The 14,408-nt window shown below is 39.6% G+C and overlaps 1 protein-coding gene across 7 annotated transcripts in view; it reads left to right on the top strand.

The window, feature by feature from the left end:
- TENM2 (teneurin transmembrane protein 2) overlaps positions 1-14,408 on the top strand; it is a 417,254-nt gene that overhangs the window by 17,855 nt on the left and 384,991 nt on the right. For 6 of the 7 annotated variants that reach the window (XM_069102413.1, XM_069102414.1, XM_069102411.1 and 3 more), the window contains exon 2: positions 12,048-12,257. In XM_069102413.1, coding sequence (XP_068958514.1) covers positions 12,137-12,257 — 121 coding nt within the window. In that variant the 5' untranslated portion in view covers positions 12,048-12,136. Of the gene's footprint in view, positions 1-12,047; positions 12,258-14,408 lie in introns of those variants that run through there. The other variant, XM_069102412.1, reaches the window with a different exon arrangement.

Below are 14,408 nucleotides of genomic sequence, written 5' to 3'. Positions count from 1 at the left end.
GAGAGAGAGAGAGAGAGAGAGAGAGAGAGAGAGAGGAGAGAGATCTATATATCTCTATCAATCAATCTGTCTAAATTTGGAATGCTTGCCTCATGTAGATCCAACTTTATATAGCAGGCTTCAAGAAAACAGTATTATAATGGCTCACAAATGAAATATAAAATTCACCAAGTAATACCTAATTTTTGTTATAATCCCTTTTGCTTTTCAGGAAAAGTACTAGAACAGAAGAGAAAGATTTGGGGATGTTTGGCTTCCTCAAACCTTTCACAATTCCCTTCCCATCACTTTATGTAATTAAAGATGATTGATAATTGGATTTTAGAATTGTAAGGGAATTTTGAGATGATTTAGTCTGTTGTACTCATTTTACAGATTTCACAGACTCCAGAGCTAGGTAAGACTTAAGAGATTACCTGGTCCAACCACTTTTTTTTTTGAGTGCGGCAATAATGTCCCAGATTGACAAAAATGACTTAACCAGGGTCATATTGGGAGTAAAAGGTAAAGTCAAGATTGAACCCCAGATCTTCAGACTTCAGATCTAATGCCTTCTTCATCATACCACATGGCAAGAACTAAGCTGGGTGGATAGTCAGTGCTAGCTATCCCAATGCTGACTGTCTATTTAGCTTAGTCCTTGCTCTGTGACGTTGCGCCGGTCATGCTATGATCGTTTGTTGATTATTCAGTAACTAATGACATACAGTAAATTACTGATCATTCGGTACCTCTCTGACAACTTCTCATCCATTAACAAAATTATTTTTGTTGTTATTGAGTCTTTTCAGTCATGTCCAAATCTTCATAACCCCATTTGGGGTTTTCTTGGCAAGACAGTGGAGTGATTTGCCATTTCCTTCTCCAGCTCATTGACAGATGAGGACCTGAGGCAGATAGGGTTAAGTGACTTGCCCAGGGTTACCCAGCTAGTACATGTCTGAGGCCAGATTTGAACTTGGGTCTTTCTGACTTCAACTAGGTGATCCAAAACAAAATTACACTCTCTTGTATTGCCTTATTTTGTTGAGTCTTATTTCATGTTTTTTTTATACTACTGCTCCAAGGTAAAACATAAGGTTCTTGAGGTCAAGGAACATGTATGCTGCCATATATTCCATTAGCACTTATCACAAGACTGAGCAGTCAGTAAATAAGTGGTGACTGGCCATAAGGTAAGGAGGCCCCTTTCATTATGTCTTAGTTTGACAATGTATCCATTCAAGATGTTAATAGCATCATCCCATTTTAGAAAGTTTGGAAATATATAACGCTATCTCATCTTAGAAGGGTTAGAAGATTTAATTAGTGTTCATGGGGCACCTTGACATCCCTGGATGGGAGGTTATTTGAAAATCTATTGCTTTTGATAAACATTTATGTCATTGCAGATAAGGTAGAGATTTCTGGCAATCTGTAGCCTACAGATGTGAAAATAGCGCAAATTAACTTCTTTTTAATCTCATGAATATGAAGATTGCCACCATTATAAAACTATTGAAATCATATTATTTTAAAATAAACTTCACTCTCCATCTAGATCCTGATCTATTTTTGGTACCTTCCAAAGTACCATGCTGCAGAGAAGATGTGATATATAAACATGCAATGTCTTGGTGGAATATGCTAACGATGCATGAATCTATCCAGGGAAAACCTTTGGGGACCCGCCTTTCTTGGACTCCAAAAAGAGTCTTTAAATTGGGGGCAGACCCAGCACAAAGCTTTTCAATAAATTAGTTTTAACAGCTTAGACAAAACTTTATTTTTCTTCGTTTTTTTTTTTACAATGGATAGTTTGTAAAGATTTGTTTTTCAAGAAAATGCTTAACTGGGTTTTGGGGATTTTCCTGAGTAGAAGTGAAGTGGGCAATTAGATTTCTTGTTGCAAAAATTAAAAATAAGGTTATTTGGGGGTAGAACAAATTAAGTTGTTTTATAAAAACAGGGCTTTCCCTAGAGTACAGCTTATCTGGTTGATTGGATTGCCTGCGGCAGCCTTTAAGGGGCTCTGAGAGAAAAAAAAAAACTCTGGCCAGATAATCCTAAAATATCAATGAAGCGTATGTGTATATGTATATTGGTATGTATGATTATATAGGTCTGTTTATATGTGCATATGTATCTGCATGGGTATCTCTTTATATGTCACTATATAGGGTATCCCAAAAGTATTAGTGCAGTTTTAAGTTTTAATTTGTGTGTGTATGTGCATGTAAGTGTATCTGTATGCATATATGTGTGTACATACATGATACCTATATATGTTAATATAGAAAGAGAAAGAAAGAATATAAAATCGCATATACCCCAGTGGCAACTAGGTGGCACAATGGATAGAGTCCTGAATAGGAAGGAAGGTTCAAATCCAGCCCTAAACGCTTACTAGCTGCATGACCCTGTGCAAGTCACTTAACCTCTACCTCAAGACTTCATCTGTAAAATGGGGATAATAATAACTCCTTTTCTACCAGGGTTGTTGTGAGGATAAAGTGATATAATATTTATAAAGTACTTTGCAAATCTTAAAGCATTATATAAATACGATCTATTGTGGGTCCTTCCTTCACCAGTATAACTCAATTCTTTCCCATTTTTTCCTGCAGTTTGATTCTTGTCCCAACATAGTTGAGCTTTTAATGTTCTGAGCATGTCCCTAGATCCCTCAAGATTGTCCATCAGTTAGTTGTTTTTCATTCTTACAACCTGATGTGGCACCCTTCTTTTCCAGTATTCTGTGTCATTCTTTGACAGTCACAGTTGACCTTTTCTAGTCCACATGTAACCTGTGCAGCCTTGAACAATAATAATAGGAATCCTTTACTGGGCCAAGATTTCCCCATTTCTCTAAAGAGGGGAGGCGCTAGATGATTGCCAAGGCTCTTCCAGTTCTGAAATGACCTACTTGGTGGAATTTATGCCGCTTTATAACTTGCTGTATGTTACTCAAACCCACTGAGGATCTTTCCATTGTTTTTTGCATCACTCTAATTTTGATTGCCCTGAGATCATGGTATTCCATGTGTAGCAAATCTGCTGACCTACTAAAAGGCCCTAGCTCTGGGCTCTCAGGGACTGGATTCTATACTAACCAAGACAGGATTCAGTCTTTTTGCCATTGTTTTGTCCCATTACATCCACACCCAAGAGTAGAATTCTAGGTACAATTACAAAAACAAAGCCTCCTTTTATCTCTGAGACCTCCTCCCAAGGGATTAGTCAGTCAATAAATATTTATTAAGCACCTTCTACCTGTCAGGCCTTATGCTAAGTCCTAGGGACACAAAAAGAAGCAAAGACAGTAGTCACTGCTCTCTAGAAGCTCCCAGTCTAATGGGGGAGACAACCAGAAAATATACAGGCAGGCTGTATAAAGGTTAAGTAGGAAAAATTAAAAGAGGGAAAGCGCTAGGATTGAGAGGGGCTGGGAAAGACTTCCTGCAGAAAATGGGGTTTTAGATGGGACTTGAAGAAAGCTAGGGAAAGCCAGGAAGCAGAGATGTGGAAGGAGAGCATTCCAGCCGTTGGGGACAAGTAGAAAGAATGCCCGGAGCTGAGAGATGCAATGTCTTGATGAATGGCGTCCCTTCTAAAAAGTTATTTAGTATACAAAGTAGAGGAGGTACAGGATAGCTATTTATTTCTTCTACTTCCAAACAAGTGCTTAAAACATGAAAGACCCCAAAAAACACATCTTGACATGGAATAGTAACCCATTTCTGTTATTATATTCTCCTAGGAGATCAGTGCTTAAAACATTAAAAAATGAAACATATATAAAGACTACAGAACAGGTGATTTCAAACTCTTGAATTTACGCTACGCTGCCCCCCAAAAAAAAACCAAACCAAAAAACAAACAAAAAAACCAATCCACTGACCTCAGCATCACTCTTCATTCACCTGTGCTCCAAAAAAAAAGGCATAGAGGCACTTGGAACTTGAGGGCCAATCTCACGCTTGCCTAGACAACCCTGTGAACTAACTACCATTGGTTCAAGGTACCATATCTCCCCAGGGAGGAAAGAGAGAAATCTTCTTCCCCTCTCCTTGGGAAGTCTAAGGAAGCTTGGGAAAGTCCTAAACTGCAGGTTCTGAAGAGGAAGAAAAGAGAGGAAGGGAGAATAAACATTTATATAATTATTCTCTCTCTCTTTCTCTCTCTTCTTCCCTCTCTTCCTCTCTTTCTTTTCCTCTCTCTCTCTTCTTCTATCTCTGTCTTTCTCTTCCTCTCTTCCTTTCTCTCTCTCTTCTCTGTCTCTGTTCTCTCTCTCTGTCTGTCTCTTTCTGTCTGTCTTTCTCTCATATCTTATTATGTACCAGGAACTATGCTAAATACTTTACAAATATTATCTCATTTAATCCTCACAACAACCCTGTGAGATAGGTGCTATTATTTTCCCCATTTTACGGTTGAAGAAACTGAGTGAGAGAAGTTGTATCTCACTTTACGGTTTACTGGGTGGGCATATTTTAATGTCCGGGGGCTAGTCCTCTTTGATGAAACCCTACCTCACATAATGGAGGAGAGCAAATGAGGGGTATCACAAAGACATCGATAAGAAGCTTCTGGTTTAGCGTGTCCCTTATCAAGAGACACGTAGTATGTCTCACCGGAAGCAGCCAGGACGTACACTAGGAAATTACTTAGGTCAGGACACATGTGTCACTGCAAGTGGTCAGGACCCAGGCACATACTCAGTAGCATGGCCACTGTGGTTCCCCAGGATTAGCAGCTATATAGCATTAATCAAATAGTCAATGCTCAAATAGATCTGTGGTCTCATTGAAATGTATGAATGCTAGTAAGCAGCCTGTGCGTATCTGCCCATCTCGTGAGACATTTTATCCTTGTCCTTCCATAAGTTCACCACAAGGTGGGGGGGGGTCACCAAAGTTGCTAAGTAGGGGGATTACTTGATTCCTCTTGAAACTATTCTAATAATAAATAATAATAACAATAATAGCTTGCATTTATATAGCGAGTATTATGTACCAAGCACTCTGTTAAGCACTTCACAAATATCTTACTTGATCCCCACAACAACCCTGGGAGGCAGGTGCTATTATTATTCCCATTTTACAGGGGAGTAAACTGAGTAAGAGGTTAAGTAACTAACTCAGAATCACACTGCTAGGAAACATCTACAGCTGAATTTGAACTTGGCTCTTCCTGAGTCCATCTGCTGTGTAGCACACAGCCAATCCATGAGTCACTCACTTACTTAGCCCAGTTCCTCACCACATACTCAATCCATCTCCTTTTTCCATTACCCATTTCTTTGATGATATCCTTTATTCCAGTTCTTCTTTATAGTTTTTTTATTTTCTTAAACTAATGGTAGGACAGCCTGCTTACACCGCCAACAAGCCCCTCCATTGTTCCCTGATAGGAATTCATTTTAATTTTTTTTAATCTTTCATATCCCAATATTTGCAGCCAGACAACACCACCCATAGAATATGAGTATTAAAAAGATGAACCTCTGTTTCAAGGAGACGTTTGGGGTCATGAAAGGAGCCTTGCAATTTTCCAGAGGCAAGCCATATAACATCCCTAGGGGAAATACTGACATTAAAGAGATGAGCTTTTCCAACAGCAAATAGCTTGAGATCATTGACAATGCTGTCCAATTGTGATCCAGCCTGACATCCTACTGAATTTAGCTCCTGTTACTAGAATACAAAGGAGCCGTGGTTTCATCTGAGTGGAGGAGTTTCCAGTGTGGGAACTCCCTCTAACAATAGCAAACGAATCATGTGGTGTTGCCTGAATCACAGGAAAGAGAAGTGACTAGCTCAGGGTTTCTCAGTTGTAAAACTTCAGTTTTGGAAACTAGGTCTCCCTCACTCCCAGTCCAGTCACCATCTCTACTACACCAAACTGCTTCTGTGCCCTCCTAATAATTGCCTTAGAATTTTTCATTGAAAACAAAAGAGCTACTCAAAGATGTGACAATATGACATAAATAAAAACATACATATGTGAAGTCTTCACACATCACAGCCTAAGTTAGGCACCGCACCTGAGCAGCAGGAAACAAAGAACATTTTCTGCACTTTAAAATCCTTGTTTGCTGGATTCATTAGGGTCCCTTCAGTTGTGCATTTGTGATTGAAGCTAGAAACTCACTTGCTTCAGGCAGTTTTTTCTTTTTTCTTTTTTTTAATTGAAGAAGTAGGACGAGAAATTGAATATCTCTACTTCACCATGTGCTGCTGGAAACCAATGAGGCCATTGCTGGGGTTGAGAGTTGCTATGTTGGACCCCTCACAAAATCACAGCCTGGGGAGGGGTGAGGAGACTGGGGTGGAGAAAAGAAATGATTGGTGTGTATGCTTGTGAGGTTGCTCTCTCTCTCTCTGTCTCTGTCTCTATCTCTGTCTCTCTCTTGTCTCTGTGTCTCTGTCTCTGTCTGTCTGTCTCTGTCTGTCTCTGTCTCAGTCTCTCTATGTCTCTCTCTGTCTCTCTTTCTCTCTCTGTCTCTCTCTCTGTCTCTCTTTCTCTCTCTGTCTCTCTCTCTCTGTCTCTCCCCCCTCCCTCTCTTTCCCACCTCTCTCTCTCTCTCTCTCTCTCCTCTCTCTCTTGTTCTAGATCTCTCTCCCTCAGAGACATGAGGATAGAGGCTAGGATAGGAGTGAAGTAGAAACAATAAGGAGACCAGCCTGATCCTCACATTAAGAGTAAGGCTGGATAGATTAGATAGAAGTATCTATTTGAAGGATCACCTTAAGGTTGGGCTTCACTCTCTGAAAGGCAGTAAGATATAGTAGAAAGTGTGCAGAACCTGAGGTCAGTGGCTCTGTCTTTGAATCCCACCCCTGACACTTAGAACCTGTGTGATGCTGGACAAGTCATTTAACCTCCATGGACCACAATTCCTTTATCTGTAAAATGAAGGGGTTGCAAAGATAAGCCCGGAGGTCCCTTCAAGCTCCAACCCCATGGGAAGTAGTATGGGCTGAATGTGGATCTTTGAGCAGTGATGTCCCCTCATGAATTAAATGTTTTAACAAGATGAATCTGGTTGGGATGTGCAAAATTGACTAGGAGTAGGAAAGAAACCTGAGCCAGGGAACCTAGCTGGGAGGCCACCCTCCTGTGGCTTCTCACTGTACAATAACACCGTGTGCATTTATGATAGTACCTCTGGCAGAACCTCTCTGGGCCACAGTCTACTTTGATGATGGGGACCTCACACTGCCTTGAATTTTTATGCAAGTCAGATAAGAAGCTTAGTTGCTCTCTTGTAATCAAAACCAGACAGTCGTCCTAGAATTTGGTGTCTTTTCTGAAGAACTTTCCTGCTGATTTAAAAGTGTAATTTAAGGGGCAAGGAGGATTATATTTTCAAAGAAACAGGGAATGCATAAAATGAGGTGAAGAAATCTCTCAGATACTGAAAATATATCTATTCTCTCCTATGTTTCACCTGAACTACTCTCTGTAACCTCTAGAGATTTTGGCTTTGTCTGTGCAACATTAAAACATCTGTAGGGAAAGTGAAAATTCATCTGGAGGTTTCATTCACACAATGCCAAGTATTGTGGAAACATCTGGCTCATTGACTGAATTTTTCACTTTTCAACCAGATGTTTGGCCTTGTGTCAATATGGCCTTTGTGAAACACCAATGACTCTGTGTTAGTGTCTCTAGAGATCAATTTGACCTTGATAGAGGTTATATTTTTCACGTGGATGAAGTTATTCATGAACAATTTCTTCATCTCACCAGGCAGAGTAGATTTTTTTTTCATTTCTCACATCAATCATTTCTTTCCTTTTTTTTTCAAGATATTATCTTTAAAAAAATAAAAGTTACAAACTCTGTGGATAGTTCCAGGACAAACCTGTGTTCTGAACTTATTTCATTTCCTTTTCTAGATGTGCTTCTCCAATATGTTCTAAGATAGTTCCACAGGGCAAAGAAATAGCTACACTCTACCTTTCTAAGATCTCTCCTAGATTTACATCCTTTGCTCTTTTCATATGTCCTTCTTTAGTAGTGAGCAATTAGAATTTCATGAAATAATTTAACTTCAGATTTAATACAGGATTCGGAGTGTGCATTGCCCCACCCTTCTCCATTTCTTATCTATTTTTCCCCCATATAATCCTCATCCTTGACAACATGTGAAAAATATGAGCATTACTTACACATTTTTGCATCTCCATGAATGAAAAAAATGATCCAGTTTCTTTTAAGTACATTTGGAAATGGATCCAGAAAGTTTCACACTACTCTAAGCCAACAACTGTTTTCAAATCCCTATTCAGAGTAGCAGGGATTTGGGAAGTGAAGGGAAGAAGGAAATGCAATAGATTGGCCTTGGGGTGGTACAGATATTTCATGCAAATTAGAATCAGTTTAAGAAGCAGAATGATGCTTTAAGAGAGACATCACTCTAAAGAATGCAAACCTTGCTGCTTTTGGCATATCCTATCTCGTGATTTCCACCCGGACACCATTGATCCATAGCAGAAGTAGGTAAAGTTACCAGCCATGAGGAGTCTTGTCTCTAATACTAATTGTAGGAGTTGAAAAAATAGTAAACCATCATTAATTTGGGACCAGAAAAAAAATAGACCTTAAATTAGACATTTTTGGATCATTCCCTATTTTTATTGGAAGGGCATCAGGGAATCAATCCAATCATCTGGATAGCTGCTTATGCCTTGAATTGTGAATATTAAAAAATAAAAAATAAAAACTAAGAAGAATGTCACCTTAATGAGATTTTAGTATATTTGCATATATGTGTGTTAAACAAATCTATTAAAGCTGTCCCATCTGCTGTGCACCCTGTAACCTTTGAAATACACCCGAGGGCCATGCCACCTTAAGTGGTTTTGCAGAAAATAGAGAGCAAAGAGAGAAGAGAGACATGTTAACTTTCAGCTTCTGCCACTGTACTTTGGAACCTGTCTGTATCTGTGCAGATGGTCTCTGTCAGTTGGAACAGTCACAGGGGGAAAAAATGTTAGCATAATTGGACAAAATTAGAAAATTACATAGCGAATACAGTACAGGATAGCAGTTGATTGGGACAGATCTGTGGATTGAGCAATATCACCGTTCACAGTAGGTCCCAGGGCGCAGAATTTAAGGAGTAACAAAGGCATGCTCTTTTCTGGAAGCAGAAGGGGCAGGGGAATCACAGGAATCAAACTAGCTTGAGATGCATAGTCTCAGTGCACTCTGGTAACCCCAGTCCTTTCACTGTTCTTCCATTGTCTGTATCTGTACAAATTAAAAAGCAGTTCTGTCTTGTACTCTATGAAATGAATTCAGGCTTAACGAAATTTCAAAAAAGTTCATGTAGAGAATGATTTCACAGCAACTATCATATCAGGCTCTTAGAAAACTTGAATTTAATTCCACCTCAGTTGCTCAAAGGAATTTAAAAATTGGCTTCGGGCCATCCCTGTTGTATAGTACTCAGTCTCAGATATGCCCACGATAAGACAAACTTTAAAACCTAATCGATTATCTAAGTTAAAATTTGTTCCTGGCTAGAACCTTGATGTTAAGTAGGCATCAACACTACATAAGTTCTGTTTCAATGGCCCTAACTTTGGAATCCCCAGGTTATGTTCAATGGTTTTGAATAAGGTTAAGTAATGTTATGTCTCAAGTGTCCACTTCTGACATCGTAACACAGTTGCATCATGGGAGAAGGTTGTAGAAGGGTATTGTAGCTTAGATAAAGGGATTTCCAGATTTTTATGTTTATTTTTAAATCTCAGGAAAATGTCCCCATGAAAACTTACTCTGCTTGGAATATCCCTTTGTCTCCACCAAAATTCTTCACATCAGTTAAATTCTATTATTTTAACACTCATTTATTCAGTGCCTACTGTAAGTCAGGTCCTCTGTGAAGTCTCCCTAAAGTTCTAGTCCCCATCACTTTTCCATTCTTTAAATTCCTACAATGATCATTATTATTCCTTCATCCCACCCCCCTCCTTCCTAATTACTTAAAAGTCAACAATTTATTTAGACTATCTCTTAAAGAAGAGAGATACATGGAAGAAACCGTTCATTCAGTGGTATCAGTGAGCTTGGGCCAGTGAGATGGAGTAATAACTCACATTCTAAGTTGGCTTTGAAATTTGGCAGTACAGGTGTAATTATTATTAGCAGCAGCAACAATAATAGCAGCCTCAATCTACATAGTGCTCTTAGGTATACTGAGTGTTTTTATCATACTGGGGCCATGATCTTCAACACTTATATGCACACTAAATTTTAGTAAATCAAATCCTATTCACTCCTAATTGACATGATTTCAGGGATACTTTATCTTCATTTATGGCTGTCCTTCACTGGACAGAGGCTTCTAATCTTTTTACCTTTAAATATTTTTTGCCCTCCCATGGCTCTGTCATCTTGTAAATGAATGAATGAAAAAGCATTTATTAAGAATTTACCATGTGGGGGTGGCCAGGTAGCACAGCGAGTAAGAGCACCGGCTCCAGTGTCGGGATGACCTGGGATCAAATCCAGGCTCAGACAGTTAGCACCCACCCAGAAACACCTGGCCGTGTAACCTTGAGCAAGTTACTTAGTCCCAATTGCTTTAAAAAAAAAAAGAATTTACCATATACCAAACACTATGCTTAACATTAGGGGTACAGATGGAAAAAGAACAATGTCTCTGCTTTCATAGGAGTGGAGGACATAAAAGACAATGAGAAAAATAGCATCAAATGCCAATCATATGTAAGCAAACATTGAAACGTACTAGAAAAGCTCATCATTTAAAAGACACTTTTGCAGGAGAACCTCTGTAAGGAATAACCCTTCTCTCAAAATTCATCTCCTTTGTAAGTTTTGTGTTGTATATATGGGATTTCCTTAAATGGAGAACACCTGTAAGAAGATGATTCCTTGAGGGCCAGGGAGCTTTCTAACCTTGGTGCTTAGAAGGAACCTTATTCATTCATTCATAAAGCACATATTTATACCGACATAATGTATCATATGCTGTGCTAGGCAATGTGGGTACAAAAAGAAAAACAGCTCTTGGTTTAAAGGAACTTTCATTCTTTTGGAGGAACTACATATAGTTAAGTAAGTACAAAGTGATTTTGGAGGAAGAGGGTGCTAGAAATGGGTGGCGTCAGAAGTTGGCACCTGAGCTGACTTTAGTCAGAAGCTAGAAGGCAGAGGTGAGGGAGGATCACACTGTAGGTATGCAGACAGAGCCCCCTTTCGGGTTTTCCCTCCACTCTTCCTTCCCCGAGCTCTTCCTTCTCACCATCACCCACTTGACCTCTCTTAGCTTTGGAGCCATGATTGTTTACTTGCTGTGGCTGGCACATCTTCATAGTTGCAGAACTAAAAAAGAAAAAGTCTGGGCAACTGAGGGGTTTCATAGATGTACGCATAAAGCAGGTGAAACTCTACCTTGTGATTATCTTTTCCTGGTAATTTGGCTGCCAGGTGTTACAAACCACATGAAAGGAAAGGTGGAGGATGTACCCAGAGGGAGAAAAGAGTAACCAGCACTCAGGATCTCTCAGGAGCATGCCGCGTCCTGGCTCCTCCCTCTTCCTTGTTCTGCTTAGCAGCTTTGGGCATGATGTCTCCCTCATTAGACTGGGAGCTCTTTGAGGACAGGAACGGTGTTTTTGTCCCCTTTTTTTTTTCTCCTCAGGGCTTAACACAGTGTCTGGAACATAGGAAATGCTTAATAAATGTTGACTGAAGGACTGAGATCCTGCTAAAGAATCTCTCCATGGAAACCATGGGGAAACAAGTGTGGCCAATACTTTGGTGTGGGTATTAGGTCTTAATCCCTTTTCACTTGATCTTACCTTACCTAACCCTTGCAGATGGATGTCATGTTGTTTCTGAAATGACAGATAACACTTCCTCCGGTATAAGTTTACACAATGGACTACCTCTAATAACACATGCAGTGTTTCAGTGGGGCACGATTTTTTTTTAAACCTTTCTGTTTCTAGCCAATTTCAGTATAACTTTCTGGATATTATATCATTACATTCATTGCTGACCTTTGATCCCTCTGTCCTCTTTCCCAGGTCGTCCCATTCCACCTACATCCTCGTCTAGCCTTCTCCCATCTGCTCAGCTGCCTAGCTCCCATAATCCTCCACCAGTTAGCTGCCAGATGCCATTGCTAGACAGCAACACCTCCCATCAAATCATGGACACCAACCCTGATGAGGAATTCTCCCCTAATTCATATCTGCTCAGAGCATGCTCAGGGCCCCAGCAAGCCTCCAGCAGTGGTAAGGAAACAGCAAACACATCAAGTTTGGATGTGTGATTGTTTGTGTATGTCTGTCATGTAAACATTTTTTTGCTCAAAACAAGGGGTTGGGGAGGGGAAGTGTGGCAGGGAGTAAAGAGTAAAAACATTTCTAGTAATGAGGCATTTCATTTTCAAGGCAAATGACATTTATTTTTCCCCTTCCTTCATTTCATTCTAGATAAAGAGTTCTTAACCTGGGGTCTACAGATCCTCAAAGGGTCCATAATTGTGGATAAGAAAAAAATACACATCTTTATTTCAATATAATTGGTTTCCTTTGTAATCCCATGTGTTCTATTTTTTTGTTTGTGTTTAAAAACCTTAATCTGATAAGGGGTCCATTGACTTCACAAACTGCCAAAGGGGTCTCTCTATGATAGCTCCTAAAAAATGGTTGAGAATCTCTTGTCTAGAGTATTTTTATTCAGTAAAGACTTAAAGAATGCAAAAACTACCAGTATATCTGCATTGCTGAAGAAAAGCTTTTAATAAAGCTTTTTTTTTTTTTTGGCTTTTTGGAGGGGAAAAGGCCGTGCAATTGGGGTTAAGTGACTTTCCCAAGGTCACATGGCTAGTACATGTTAAGTGTCTGAGGCCGGATTTGAACTCAGGTTCTCTTGACTCCAGGGCTAGTGCTCTATTCACTGTACCACCTATTTTCCCCCTTAATAAAACTTTTTCAAAACTTTGTTGATCTTAATGAGGGTTGGTGGCCTCCTGGAATAGGAGGAATTTCCCCAGACCTCCAAATAAAAGCAGGACTGTCTCAAAGTTGGAACACAGAAGTAAGCTGTTAAATTTTAAAGTTGAGTTTTGTATCATTTCCATTATGATCCCACTTGAGGGAACATCAATGCCCTTCTAGTGTATGTGTACATAAGGTGCCTTTGTTTTATGATGGGTGACATCTCACTTGTGCTGCTTCAGTTGTTTGGGGAATTTTACTTTCAAAGTGCATATATACTTGATATGGTCCCTGAGTCCTGTGCCAAGTTTAAAGGGACATTTCCAGTGATTCATGTTTATGTGACTTTGATTGGATCTAATACACTGATCATGTGGCTTGGTAGTAAACATTGCCCTCACATTCACTTTAACAATTAGGTCTGTGGTTTTCAGATAACAGGCTGTGTGTAGAATACTGGAAAGAACACTGACTTTGGTGCTGGAGGATCTGGATTCATATCCTGCCTCTGACACTTAGAGCCTGTGGGATGTTGGGCAAATCATTCAGTCTCTCTGTACCTCAGAATTCTCATCTGTGAAATAAGTGACTTGGATTCAATAACCTATGAGGATCTGCCTAGCTCTGTCATTGTCACAGAATAAAAAAACTTAAATATTAAATTTTAAACTGTTGTTTGGAATGAATATAGACCCCCAAACTTAATATATCTTTCCCTATTACCACAGTGCAAATCAGTAGAAACCTTAAATCAGCTTAACAGATTGGTTTTGGAAATTAAGACTAAGCATATCTGACTCTGATAACTCAAATTCAATAAATAGTCAATGTGATCAGTTTCTAGCTGGCACCATCAAAATGATGCCCTGATTAGGCATAAAGTCTGCAAAATACCCTCTCAATAAGCTCCATATGTGTGTGTGTATGTGTATCCTCAGAAAATACTTTGTTCACAATGCCATCTATAAGGAAAGGTCTAGGTGTTGCAGAGAGATGAACTGACCTCTCATTCTGCTGACTAGAAACATCTGGCCAGAGTGAAATATGATGTTTGTGCCCCCTTAATGACATTGTATCTGTTGGCCTGAGACCTCTGGGACCAGAATGACCACTGTGAAGGCATCTGAACTAGCTTCATTCATAGACAAACCCTCATGTGTAAAGATCCTATAACTTCTAGGAGAGAACAGGATCTGAACTCTGCCTGTCCCCAACAGCTCTGATCATGAAACAAGCCTTCTTTCTGTTCTTTCCATAATCTGCCTGAGGTCGGCATTACCTAATTGTTCCTATAGAAATCAAATCCACCAATATTTTAGGGATACTTCGGTATCTTATCCACCTGTCTCTAGTACTTCGGATGGATTTTTTTTTTCTTTTTGGAGGGCAATTGGGGTTAAGTGACTTGCCCAAGGTCACATGGCTAGTTTTTGTGTTAAGTGC

Source organism: Petaurus breviceps, unplaced genomic scaffold (assembly GCF_028583685.1).
Source record: "Petaurus breviceps papuanus isolate PSGF00001 unplaced genomic scaffold, PetGlider_PUasm1.0 551, whole genome shotgun sequence".
NCBI lineage: Eukaryota > Metazoa > Chordata > Mammalia > Diprotodontia > Petauridae > Petaurus > Petaurus breviceps.
This window is presented reverse-complemented; position numbering and strand designations above follow the sequence as displayed.